This window comes from Mercenaria mercenaria, chromosome 10 (assembly GCF_021730395.1).
Source record: "Mercenaria mercenaria strain notata chromosome 10, MADL_Memer_1, whole genome shotgun sequence".
NCBI classification, from domain to species: domain Eukaryota; kingdom Metazoa; phylum Mollusca; class Bivalvia; order Venerida; family Veneridae; genus Mercenaria; species Mercenaria mercenaria.
In genome coordinates this window covers 28,502,392-28,517,280 of record NC_069370.1, presented here as the reverse complement: position 1 = coordinate 28,517,280, position 14,889 = coordinate 28,502,392, and the positions used below count along the sequence as shown (strand labels likewise).

The 14,889-nt window shown below is 34.0% G+C and overlaps 1 protein-coding gene across 2 annotated transcripts in view; it reads left to right on the top strand.

Moving 5' to 3' along the window:
• The window catches only part of LOC123559580 (zinc transporter ZIP12-like), a 52,367-nt gene that overhangs the window by 14,869 nt on the left and 22,609 nt on the right, over positions 1 to 14,889 (top strand). For both annotated transcript variants that reach the window (XM_045351520.2, XM_045351521.2), the window contains exons 2-5: positions 3,703 to 4,195; positions 8,570 to 8,745; positions 11,638 to 11,749; positions 12,141 to 12,245. In XM_045351520.2, coding sequence (XP_045207455.2) covers positions 3,703 to 4,195; positions 8,570 to 8,745; positions 11,638 to 11,749; positions 12,141 to 12,245 — 886 coding nt within the window. The remainder of the gene's footprint in view (positions 1 to 3,702; positions 4,196 to 8,569; positions 8,746 to 11,637; positions 11,750 to 12,140; positions 12,246 to 14,889) is intronic.

Here is a 14,889-nt window from a genome sequence, read left to right as displayed (position 1 = left end):
TGTTTAATTGTATATTATGTACTATGTACAAGTCAAAAAAAAAATGTATGTTCTGTATTTAGCTTTAACCAATACTTAATAATACGAACATGCCTTTCAATATATAAAGGAAATCTACCACATTCAGCATACAAGGATAAAGTGTTAGTAGTCATTTTCACATTTAGTAACCGTTTACAAAATTTCTTATGTACACGTTCTATATTTTCTGCCTACATAAGTGATATTAAGATTGTTTATATATCTACTGTACGAAGTATTGTTTCTAACTTTTAAAATATTGCAACAGGTCTAATCTAATCATATCTGGGAGGGTAAACAGAAACTCGATTTTATCAGTATCACTAAGTGCTCCGAGATTACTGTTTACAAGGTTGTTTTTTTTCTCAGATAAATACAAATACATTTGTATAGCGAAAAAACTTTTCAAAAATATTCTATTGCACTTTGGCCACGGGAAATTTGATGTCAAAGGAATATAAAATTTCATATATATATATATAAATTCATTTACGACCGCATGATGTGATCGTATTACACATTGAAATTTGTATAATTTCCGTTTTTTATGAAAGAAATATATTTGGCGCTTATGTTTTGATCAGTCATACCTTTATATTGTTATGCAACATTCAAAACAATAAGTGGGACGCTTGAATTATCTGTAAACTGCAAGCGTCTGTTAACACAGTTAAGACTTAGTACTATAATCCTATGTGAAGAAACCCGAATATCACCGATTCCATCACATGCCACGAATTTTCAAGTCGTCAGTATACGATATGATATCAGTATACGATAGAATAAGAATAGTGTTTTCATTTTCACACGTCTAACCGTAATGCGACGCTATCGGTGCTTTATAAGCAGCTTCTCCACAAATGCAAGTAAAAAACTGCTATAAAAACGTAGAATATCAAAGACGGTTTACTTATTAAAACTTTGTTCCAAGTTAACGAATTATAATGTGTACATTAAATGCCAGCTGTCCCCACACATTAAAGTAGGGATAAATACCACCACACACCAGGTAAAAAAGTACTTGTACTTGCTGTAAACACATATTTATTTGTTGATGTCGATAACTGAATCATTTATCTGTGTAAAATTTACACTCAAACTAAATGTTTATACATTTACTGCAAAGGTCTTTGTGTTTTATTGCGCTTTATTAGCAACTGTCCCCACAAGTAACAAATGCTGTGTTCAAAACATTGCAGTGTAAACACTTATTTGATACTGTTCCCCCGTACGTGTCCTTGTACAATTAATATTGATTTTTATTATATACCTATATAAATTCTGTAAAAATTCGGCTTGTATTTCACAATTAAATATGAACAGACAGACAAATATTCCGTATTGTACCTTTAAAATTCCGTATTGTACCTTCCGTATTGTATGCCGCCGGACTATTTTCATAAATATGCATGACCTGACATATTTCTATAAATAGCGCACATAAAAACTTCACTTAGTTCCATTTAATATCGATAAACTCTAAGATTTCGTTCAAGAACGAAACAAGAATCAAACTGGTAAAGGTATATAATAAAAGGGTCATTATAACAGTAGCTAGATCTGGGACTTTGTATTCGGCTCTCGTGAATTTTGCAAGGTCGGATCACACTCGGCGCTTGCGCGCCTCGTGAGATCCGATCTGGCAAAATCCACTCGAGCCGAATACTGCATCCCAGATAAATGATTATGCAATAAAGCATAAATAAATAAATAAATAATGATCAATATGAATCATTACCAACAACTTCATTATTATTATGTTTACTTTTATTATCATTATGACGATGATGATATCATATTCATCAACATTTAAAATCTGAAACGACACATGTTCAAGCTGCCATCACCTTGTTCGCAGTGTATTAATCAAAGCATTGTAAATACTGGAGGACGGATTTCTTGAAATGTATTGATTCAGTCAGGTCTGAGATTAGCAATGTCCCTTTTCTGTTGGGACTGTTATACTAGTAAATGTCTTTTTTTCTGTTGTTATTTACAACAATGTTACCATTTCCTTGCCAAATTTCTATGTTCATTGTGAATTTAATGACTAAATATGAACAATGCAGACTATCATTATCAGACTGCACAGATGTGCATGTAGACACATACATACACTTACAAAACAATCATACATTTTGTAATAACTTTTGTGGAAATATACACCAAACTATAATAACAAAGGGAACAGAATTGAAACACGTTTTTAAGGTCACACAGGGACGATCAGACTTTTAAAGAATACACATGTAACTGATTACCGTGTTGCAAATTAACATAGACTGTAATAGCCAAATCATTTGAGCATGAGATATTTTGATTTTGCTCTAGAATAGTAATAACTTTTACAGATTTACCGAGAGCTAAGTAATATTGTATTCGGCAATATGATAGATTCCTTTCTCAATAAATGTCCATGTATCAGAAATCATTGGAAAAGACTTTTACTTCTTTTGATTATCAAAAGCATCTATAAAAGTTCTATTATTCTATTTCACTTCTTTGTGGTGACTAAAAATAACAAATATCCGAGCTTTTACTTCCCCTAAATTCTTAATTTTTAGTACAGCTAATTTATTTGTGAATTCCATCAATGTAAAATTCAATGAAAAATCCGTCATCCAGCGATAAGAACACTGTCTCGTATATAAAGCGTGCTTACTTTATTGGTCAGCGGGCACATTGTCTGCTCGAGTTTACTACACTAATCCTCTGCACACAGTTAAAGCTTTAGCTTCGGACTACTTAAGACCAATGACTACTAAATCAAATGTAAGCCTACACTGGTCTATTCTCAAGTAGTCCGTGGCCTTTCTTTCTTTCCTCATACCCTTACCCAGTAGCATTGTGGTTTCTTTTACACTTCAGTGTTTTAGTATTTATTAGTATCAAAATCTGCATGTTGTTATAGCATGCTAGATAATACTGGCAGCGTAATAATTCTACATCCCGAAAAGTGACACTAAAAGAAGCAAAAATGATTTAACTTAAAGGTTAGAGTTAATGAAATGTAACTTTATTACGTAAACGCTAATTCCCATTTTTTACTTCGTCTATAGTAATAAGTCTCGACTTGAAAATCTAAACTTCTTGAAAATGTCGGAGTATTTAATAAAGAACACCCTGATTTAGCTGTGTTGAATCAACAGTGTAAAGTGTACAAAGTCGAAAGCGACTAGTTTTCGTAAATCACGTACACATTGTAAATAGCTATCTAGCGTTGTCGGCAAGTCCAGGTCAAAATATAAATCACATTAAACTTCAGTTCAGTTGCGGTCGAAATATGGTTCATTTTTCAGTAACAAATTTCTTCCTGAATGACGGCAGTGAAGAATAATGGTTATATATGTTCGTGTCAAACGCCCATAACTTCATGTTATGTTGGTATAGAATTTCTTTCATTAATGGTTTCCCGTCGCTCATTGGTTTTGACTAGCGGAGTTTCGCACAATATGCATGTTTGTTAACATAGAATATTTCTATAAACATAATATATGTTTGTTGTTCTATGATTTGAATAATTGTTGAAGAAGGTCCAAACATTTAAATAACTTCCATAACTTGATAATTCAGAATAAAGTATTTTTTTTCAAAAGACCTTGTTAATTCTCTTTATGCAAACACAAACATTTGAGTCAGTTACTGTGTGTGCTTGATTAATTGATCTGTTTTATATTTCAGTGCTTCAATTCAAGCAATTTATTGAGTATTGCCGGTGCTGGCCTTCCATACGTAAACAAAGATTCATTCGAACAGATTTCGACTATGTTGTTATACTACGCTACAAATCTAAAATATTACTGTCATCACGATATTGAAATAGACGATATTGTGGAATTCAACAATAAAAGAGCTGATCTCTTAAACGCATTTAGTGGTGGTATGTCTGGATTTTTAAATCTCCAAAAGATTCAGGAATCATTAGAGTCCTTGGAAGACGTTTATGATGATCTTGATGACAAACCGGACGAGTCACATGAAGACAGCCATGATCACGAGCACGATGATCTTAATCTTACTTTGGAAGACCTTTTAGGACCGGGTTTCGATGAAGGAATGTTTGGAGGTGATGCCGGCCATCACCATGGTGCCGATCACGGCCACGCACATTCTCGAAAGAAACGAGGAAGTGGGATGGATGAAAGCAGAGAAGGCCTTTTGGAAACCTCTAAAGGTATTGTATTGTTTCGCAAAGAGCATAACATTTTCAAAGACATCTTTATAGACCCGTTTTGGAAAAACGGGGGTGCGTGTTTGTCCGTCTTTTCGTCCTATATCGCTTCTAGAGGATACTTTAAAAACCAATCAGGGTATTGCCTTTAGACTAGCATATAGGTAGGCTGCGATTAGACATTATGCAAAGCTATATTAACGTGAAATAGATCTACACTCATCTGAATCATGTAGATATAATTTTTTTTGTCATTTATTTCTCTGGAAATTACAAAAACTCTATTTATAGGTATAGGCTTAGAAGCTTATCATGGTCTGTTTCTTGTCTGGTCTTGTCTGGTCCATAACTCTGCCATTTATCAAGGGATTTGAAAATAATTTGACAAAAATGTTAACCATATTGAGAAGGTGTGTAGCGCCTATGACCCGGGTCTCTCAGGTCAAGGTCAAGGTCACAAAACGATTCATACCTAAACTATTCTGGCATATTGTGTGCAGACACCTGTAGCATTCTTGGACACGCTTCAGGGGCATTTGTCGCTAATAGTGGCAGCTCTTGTTTTTAAAATTAAATTAAAACATAAATGCATGTCCTTATCATTATTTTAAATTTGCAAGATAAAACAGTATGGCCGCTATGAAGGATAGCATTAAACATGTTATGATGTAGATGCTAAAATAGAATATTTATCCAACTTTGTGAATATATTTTAACGCTATCTGGTTCTCCGGCCATAATCTAAGTTCTTTTGTACAATCGTAGTTCCGGTACAAAGGACTTGTTCTGGGTTGGAAAGTCGTGTGTGACTATTTTAGTAAAATACAAATGATTTTATATCGACCATAATTAAAAGCCTCGTTTGCAAATTTTAGTTTTGTCTGTTTTCTTGAACAAAATGTCATGTACATTTACGAATGGAGAAGTATAAGAAACACATTTCCTTCCAGTAATAACGGATGTTTTCTTTCAATCCTGAGAGACAATTTAGCGGAACATCCTGATTAAAATATATCTTGCTGTTTATACATCAGTACTGGCACGTCAAAAGCAAACGAGACTCTCTCCGGAACTCTTTAAATAAATTGCCGTGACGAATTATTCTCGGCTTGTTAGCAGTTTGAATTCTAGGACCCTGTGTGTCAAGATATTCATTTGGAGTGTTTCTTAATCCACACATTTCAAATAAAAGTGGGGTTTTCGTGCTCTGTGTTATGTTGGTTACGGAAGAATCATTGTTTTATTTTATTATTATTATTATTATTATACCAGATTTATATAGCGCCCTTTTCATGATCAATTTCACGTTCAAAGGCGCTTTACATAGTTCAAATGCAGCCACACAGGGCGCATAATTCATCCTCTACTAGTACAGACACAGAGCGATCTGACCAGAAGGACAGAGTGAGAAAAAGCTCCCATGACAGAGAGATCAGAAATCAGATACAGGCTTGTCCAGCTAGCTTAGCCTAGCTCGTTGCAAATAGACAGCCTGGTTCTTTAACGTGCCCAGTGATACACGCAAGGATTGCCTGGGTTCCTGACCAGTACACCTCTAGTTGGGTGGGAAACACTGAGAAGCGTTTCTGAAAATTCCCGAGTAGCTGCCGGGGATCGAACCCCCGACCTCAGGATTGGAAGGCCAGTGTGCAAACCACTGAGCTATCCGTCCACCCAATTTTACGTAAACGATTCTCAAAATTATTTTGAAACATTTCATATTAAGCAACCGTCTGCTCGCCTTTGATATTTTAGATTTATGGTATTGATTGGTATTATGACACAGATAATGATACTGAAAATATTGTGAGTATCCGCTGATTGCTTTAATGCTTATACCGTCAAGCTAGCATCCCTAACTAAAAACTAAATTGACAATCTAAATACATTGTTCTAAGTAACATATATCGTCAGCATCCGTCAAATTTAGATTCTGGAAAGTGTATTATATACTGACTAAATATGCATTTATTTTATTTTTATGTGATCTACGTTACGTACCTGTATAAATTTTGTCAAAAATACGGCTTGTATTTTACAAGGAAATACGAACTGGCAGAAAAAAAAATCCGTATTGTACGTTTTGTGACTACTTTCATTTAATATGCATGACTTCACAGAGTTCTATAAATAGCGCACACAAACAAACAAGACGTTAACACGTTGAAGATTTCATTCGATTACAAAGCAACAAACATAAAGTCACAGGTATGTAATAAAAGGGTTATTATAACAGGTTATTATAATAGTAGCCAGATGTGGGATTTTTTATCCGGCTCTCGTGGATTTTGCCAGGCCGGATCACACTCGTGAGGTCCCAGCTCAATCTACTATTATAAAAACCATATTATCCATGTTCTTGCAGAGACTTTTCAAACGTGGCTAAGATTAAATTGATTTCCTCATTAAACTGAATTCTAACACGACCCGATTTGTTTTCCTATTAAACAAAGAAGGCTGAAAACTGTGTGTTATTATTCAACAATTCATTTTTCTGACTTATTACGACATAGCGTTAGACGGCATAGCGGCGCGCTGGAAAAGAAATCAGCAGAAATCAGACACATATTTGATGGATATAGTAAAGGACGTACATAATTATCCTTGATAACGTGTTAGAATCGAAATAATATATCTCAAGCAATGATTTGCTCATGAATAAAATCATTGTCGTTTAGATGCTTATTATTATATCACTCGGGCTGCGCCTTCGTGATATAATTTTAACTCCAAACAATGATTTCATTCAACGAAAAATCATTGTTGGGGATATATTATTTCTTAATTAAATTGATACACTTCTAACGTCATGTAATACCGCATATTGTTCACACTCACTATTACGTAGGCCTATTCGGTACTACCGAAGGACCCAGTTCACTATATTTACATTCGCGATATGCTTTGTACAGAAAGAAAGCGTTTGTTTTCCAATAGGCTATAAACAACATTGGTGTAATAATATCAAGGGCGGTCCTTTCCACAAGATTACGTGCGCAATGTCATTCATGGAAAAAATTGTCGTTCGAAAAAAAAAATTCAAAGCTGGGCACCAACATTTCAAAAGTAGGGCCTAAGGATATTTTAGATAAAATTACAGGAACTGTGACGAAATAAAAATTAAAGTGGGCGGATCTTTCTGACTGTTCTATTTAGATCTTGAAAAGATTGATATATTTATTTTATTTTTTGATAATCTTGGAAAGTAAACTACTTAATTTTGTAGCAAAGTACTCTAAAAATTTAGATATAAGGAATGAATGCTACGTTTTTGTGCGCTTTGACGGGTATAAGCCATAGCGCGATTCTTGGAATTTCCTGAAGTGCCAATATGATTAATACCCACATAACGCACAAAAAATGCATTTAATTCTTAATTTAACACTCAGAAAAGTGAGTTACTATACCGCAATATATTTCTTGCACGCTGGACAGGATTTTCCAGTGTTATCGCCGGCGCTATAATATTTTTCTAACACCATAGGGTGTAAAATATACAGTAATGTATTTCATAGGAACGATTTTATGAGACTCGGGGAACAGCTTGCCAATATCCAACTTTATTAAGCAAGTTTGCCCTTCTGGACTAACAGTCGTATTTGGAAAATGATACTATGACTTTCCTTTGTACGACTGTAGTTCGGGGGCAACGGACTTGATTCTGAATAAGGCTAATTTGCTGACAAATTGCGGTCACCCATTATAAATAAGAATTATCAGACCCGACACTGACGATACTTAAAAGCCTCGTTTGTCTATTTTATTTTGGACCATTTTCTTAGGAAAATGTCAAGTACATTTACGAATTAGTTACTAATTGGTAAAATTTACGAAAACACGTTTCAGTCCTGAAATAATGCAAGTTTTCAATCAATCTTGAGAGACGATATGAGCGGAACTGTCTTTCCAAGGGTCCTCATTGAGAGATGGTATGAGCGGAACTGTCTTTCCAACGGTCCTGATTAAAATATATTTCACTTTTTCTTACATTAGTATTGACACGTCAAAAGCCCACACGACGCTCTCCGGAACTCTCGAAGTAAATTGCTTTGACGAATTACCCTTGGCGTGATAAAGCTGTTGAATGCCGACTTCTAGGATTCTATTAGCGTTATTAGTGACCACAGTTCAAATAGAAGTAGGATTTTTTTGTCTTTTTTTTTTGTCATCTGGTTGCGTTGCACAAATGTTACAAATATTCGTTATTTTTGAAAATGTTGATATTACAATTGTATGCTCGCTGTGATATATTTAGGTTTAACACATTATTGACGTAATTAATGACTGCTCTACGTGCATCAATCTTTGTTATTATTACATAAGAAGATCTATTGTTATTTTTACCCCGCATGCATTTCTGATATTTAACTATTGCAGAAATTCTTGACGAACACATGGATGTCGGACACGATCATGAACATGAAGTTAATGAGCACGGTCATGGAGATGATCACGATAATGAATCAAGTGAAGAAGATGACCACGATCATGATCACGAAGATGATAATGACGACGACGACGATGATGATGATACAAGACTCATTGCGAATAAAGTACGTTCTTCTTACTGACGTAACATTTCTAAGTTTTTCATTCAAGTTGTCGTACTATGGTATATCGATGTCAGGATTTTTTAGTACGATAGCATTTCTACGTCTACGCAAATGGCGTGAAATGACATATGTAATCCTCTTTCAAAAATACTTCATCGTTCACTAGCTTTTTGAAGAATATACATTCTTTTTTCATGTGGATTGAAATCGAGAAAAACCTTCTTACTCAAATTAATTGATTCCATGAATGTTTTTAAAATAGCAGCCCACATTCGTAGGTTGATGGTCAAATTGTATATGAAAATCTCAAAAGAACTCTATAAGGGGTCAGGCCCGAGCGGTGACCTCAATATTATTGTCCTTGAATTGAGACAAATCACGCACTACATTTGCCACGTTAACACGCTAAATGTTATTTCCTGAATAACCAGACGACTGTAATCAAGGGTGAGATCATTTTTGGGGCGATTTTAGAGCCCCAGTGTGAACAATACGGTTCAGGTTCTCTTAATACCATATGCCTAAGAACTCAGTAAACAATTGCCTCCGAAATAATCATAACATTTCCGCAGAACAGGCATATAAATATGTATAGTTGTCCAAATATAGAATACTATAATTTTTACGTGATTCCGTATATGATTATGTCATGCAGCTCTGTTATCCTTTCAGATAACATTAGAAAATATTACGTAACGAAGGTAAATTAATTCGCCCCCTATGAATGAAATATCCGTATGAATGGAACTTTTTCGTGTGACATAATGCACACACTGTGTAATATGCAGAGATAAAGTAATAAATCATGCGAAATGTAAGACTTATTTAACAAAAATATACAACACATCGAATTAAAATTGTATCGAAAGATTTAGATAATGTTTATGTACGGGATTCCAGCGACCACTTCGTTATAACTTACGACCTCGGTCCATAAATAGCTTATCAAACAAGCACAGTTTCATTCATAACAAATGTCAATGCGCATTATCAATTATATGTTTAATAAAAGTATTACTTTTACTAGGTATGATTTTGCATATAATGCAATAAATAATGAGCACAAAATATGAATAATGTAAAATGGGAGCATAAGTTTTAAAATAAATTCTTCCAGATCAGTTGCTATATAGGTTCTAGGGGAGATAAGCGCTGCGTGGAATTGCCACAGTAACGTGAGAAGAAAATTTTACGATTTGTATACCGAAACAGCGTAGATCTACATGTTATATTTTACAATAGAAGTAACGTTTACACTTACAATAGAAACTATAAAATTGTTTGATTTAACGGGCAGTTTGTTTGTGTTTTCTGGCAGTTTTTATACTAAACAAGTTCGTTTTAGAAACATTAAAGTAATATTGTAAAAAGTGCTTTTCAGTGGGGAGGGGGTGAGGGGTATAGATGTAAGCGATTTTTGTTTAAACACCCGTTTTCAGCTGTGTTTCAGGTTATATTAAGATAGTGGACCCGTAATGGTAATGTTTAATGATTGCATTAACTTGATAACATTGTTTTGGCAATGTGTTGCATTTTTAAACAACTTTTACCGTGTCGTGTTTTTTGTGTGTGTGTGTGTGTGCTTTTTTTTAAATTTTGTATAATTTATGTTATTTCCTCAAGCTCAAACAGAGACGAATTTTACAGTGATAACCACTGCGGAAAACGACCGCAGAGAATTCATTATACCAAACATTTTGATAAAAGAAACCTCAAAGTATTGCGTAACAATTATAAAACACAAAATAAAACTGTCGATAACATTTTTTTCTGGGGAGTCTCAAGTAAAGGGATTCAATCGGATAGAAATTACGCTCCAACACTGAAAAATTATGGTCTTGCTCTCTGCATTTAAAAATAATCATAGGCAGAAGTAAAACCTACCTATATTTCTTTCACATTATGTAAACTAAAGAATAAATGCAAAATAAAGAACATTTACCACACGTAACTCAGTATTTTCAAAGATGTCTAAACCTTCACCCTTCTGTATCAGACATTAAATTCACTTTAAACAGCAAGAAATGACTAATCAAATGAAAAATTTCCGCTTTTGTACAACAAATCAATAATAAGTCTTGAAAAAACAGTTTATCTTACTAGATAAAAGAAATAATAATGAAAAAAAAAAAAAGCGTTTGGTCCTAGTGGGGCTTGAACCTACGTCCTCCCGAAAACTTAGTTACAGTAGGTTTCTGGTAGGAATTGAATACGAATACTCTTCAAAAAGGAGGTACACTATTTCGGGTCCATCAATTTTCCTAACCATTGTATTAGGAAAGGAATAGGACTAGACCATAATCATTAACAGTCCGGTTGGTTGCGGGATTCGAACCTAAAATTGCCCTCAGATCGACAAGAAAATCGCCCATTCAGTTCTTCAGTGCTTTGATTTGTAAAGTAGTGCGAGTGGTCTCTGAAGGTGAAGTAGACGATATATTTTTTCAGCATTTCCAAAACATACATTGATGGCAACATAAAAGTTAGACAAGTTCAGCAATTGGCCAAATCGGCCTGATATCATCAGATTTGTGAAATACATTTAACTAAATAGACATATATTTCGTTTTCTGTTCTTGTTTTTCTTCCAGCTATCGGGACTTGCCGGTAGCTAAATAGTTTTCGCCTAGTTCGCGGAATCTTTGTATTATTCTGATATTTCTACGGTTACAAGGCCTGATTTGCTACTCCTTAGAGGTGTTTTGCCATGATAATACAGTTTGAACCCTGGCGCATGCTTACATTAAACTGTAATCAAGAAAGCGAAAAACTTATGTTTTAAATAAAGAACAAGGAAACAACTTTGGTTCAGTTAGCAAATCAGTCCTCTGTTTCATGTTGGCTATAGTCTTTGCAGTATATAGTATGTATTTTTGTGACTTTTATTTTCAGTGTGTGGGCGCAGACATAGTATATGACCAGTTAGGCGCGGATATAGAAAGTCCTTTAGAAAGCGACTACATTGATAAATTATCGTCGGTGATCGTATACCATATGTTAACAGGTACGTGAGAAAAAACACTGATCCCGCTTCAGGTTTTTATCAATAATTATCAGGCAATGAAAAAAGACATAGTTATTATGCTATAGATGCATGTCCCCTCCCCCCACTCCTCGCATTGAAGTTATCATTATTGTTTGTTTATAAAACGTATGTACTCTTTAGAGTTCAGTCTCATTTATAGTTGTTATGCTAACAACAGAACAACTTATCATTGTCCAGTAATTATCTAGCATGGTTTATTAGAATCATTGCCTAACATTATTTCGCTCCATTTCGTTGTGAGCGTTTGGGTAAATTTCGCTCTTTCGAGAGCCTGTTAGAATACGTCGTTTAGAACAAAGCAACAGATCAAAACACTTTTATGATTCAAATATCTCATTTTGTTAAACAGGTGCCAAAATATCCAAACAGTGTCGTCTGCTACCAAGACAGATATTCTTCGCTAGAAGTGTCTTTAAAGAGTTGAATGCGGACAATGATGTTCTTAAATACGAAGGTATGGGCATATGACATCTCCTCTATTTTTTATTTCAAACTGAAAGTTCATGTAATATACCTGAACTGTATGTTATGACCCTTAAAATCCGGAAATTATTTACGATGAACAATTATTTTGAAGAATTTCTAATATCAAATAAAAGGTGGGCCCTATGATCATTTGTCAGAAATGTATCCCGAAGAAAAAAACGAAACAAATTGAAATAAGGTTTAGATACGGAACACATAACATAAAATTAAATAAAATAAATAAAAACTTGAAGAAAGGGTCCAACCTTAGAAGTGTCAACGAAAAATCGTAAACCGTTTAACAAATGTTGATGGTGATTGCTACCTCTCCTTTACTAATATAGTAACTATAACTGAAATGTTCCGCAAATTAAAGGCAAAACCTAATTAGCTATAGCTGCGAAATAGTTCCATTATTGTGATACAGCATCTCTTTCATTTCTCTTTATGACCGTAAAGTTACACAAAGAAAAATAGAAGTTAGATATCAGATATGTCTCAAATTGTTTTTGAAAATAGTGATAAACTTATTATTGACATTACAAGAAATAAAGAGATATGACCAATCGGCAAGATATGAAATTAGATCCACACTAAACGTTTGTTAATGTAAAACTATGTTAATATTTGTTTAATGTTTTGTGGTCGAAATTTTCCCGATTTATTGTTTTAATGGGAGGACAGGATAACAGAACTGTATCAGTGACATTTTATTATTAAAAAATTAAAGAATTTTGAGAGGCTTTTTATTCTGCCATCAGATCTTTTGGAAAGTTGTCTTTCTTCTCACGACTTTGATTAGTCTGTTCTGAATTAAGAATAGTGTCGTCACCGATAACTTAAAATACAATCGCATGGCACTATAAAGATGAAACACTTAAGTTTTTCAACCATTTTAGTATGAAGAGTCTGATATATTTTATAAAATAATAAAAGATCTACGTAGACGTATGAGCAGTAATGTAAACTTCTTGAATTTTAAAGATATCTTTACTAATGATTAATTGTATGACCAAAGTGTACTTTTTGTATAGATGTCTAGCCCGCAAAAAGTTGGAAGAATTTTGTTTTTAGAACTGAACAATTTTTACAGAAACTGTTGCTTTTATACTCGCATAGATATGCTGATATATATACAAAAGGAATTCGTCGAAAAATCTAGACAACAATGTCGTTGGATCAACAGAAATTTCGAAAGTGTTTCAGTTGTTTGATTCTAAATAAAATATTTCAAAAACTCCTGTTCTAAAACACGGCGCTATTGTGCCTGTAAGTATGAAACTATTTTTTAACACAGACTGGTTTTCGATATTGCATGCGAGGTAAATGATATCCCCTGCTGGTGGGGCTACGGGGATTTTTTTTTTGTTTTTGTTTGTCCTGTTAATTCCTTCTTTATTCATTTGTTTGCTTGAATTATAAATTGCATAAACACTTGTGCATGTACATACATTGACAATCCCTAAAATTGACTGCTTTTAAGAAACTATGTTAAGTGGACACCTCCATTAAGCAGTCAATTTTGCCCTGTCCCCTTGGTGGCTGCTTAAGACAGGTTTGACTGTATTTGGTTCTCAAATGTTATAAACCCCATATACGGAACATTAACAAGTAAATAGATTTTACAGACGATTCATCATAAAATCACCTACGACAGTATTTTTGTTTTAAATTATAAGCAACTGTGATGAACGTTAAAAGAAAAATAATTCTTTAAAAACACAAGTCAAAACATAAACAACAACATTTCAAAAACAACAGAATGAAAACAGGATCTGCACCATCAATTATTTAGAAAATGTTTTATCGGTTTATACGTCGATTACCCTGAGGAAGACTGTATATTAAAACAAATCCTGAAGAAACTATTTGTAGACTACTTAATCATGATTGGTTTGCCTTAGCCGTCAATGTGCAAATAGAATAACGATCAAAATGGCAGATGTTTAATCTAGAAAGGAATAACAAGAAAATTATTATGATGCAAGATACATTTCGTTCCCCTTTACGACTTCATGACTTACACATCGAATATATCCCTTGTGCGTTTCAGATTCATTTTATATTCAGAGATAGACATATGAGAATAATAACATGACAGGATGCTATATCACAAATTGAAAAGAAATGAAATAAACACATGCTATAGCATACGAAAAAATCAGATGAAATACAAATATCCCAAAGGTCCTAGACAAAACGAATTCAAACTTATAATTTAGACTATATAATGTAATACGGTCGCAGGTCGCCAAATTGACTCCGTATAAGGGGGACTGTTAAAAGATGCTTTGGAAGTAGAGAACTAAACTAAGCAAAATAATAGCAGACCTGGTGTTTGTTTAAGCCTGTTCAGGAACAAATGCACTTACAACTGAAATTTATTTAGATAACCTAACTTTAGAGCATGGGCGTTAAATTAAGCCATCAGATCGAATGAAAACTAACTTTGCTTCTGGCGCCTCCACCAGGCATAATTACTGTTCTAAAATGTTATCGTTTGGTAGGAATTGTGTCGTCGTCGATTAATTAATATACTATCAGCTTTTCATATTATAAATATAACGAGAGCACCACTTGCAAGAACCATAGTTTGTCCGTAACTAAGTGCTTGGCAAAAGCCAGAAAAGAGT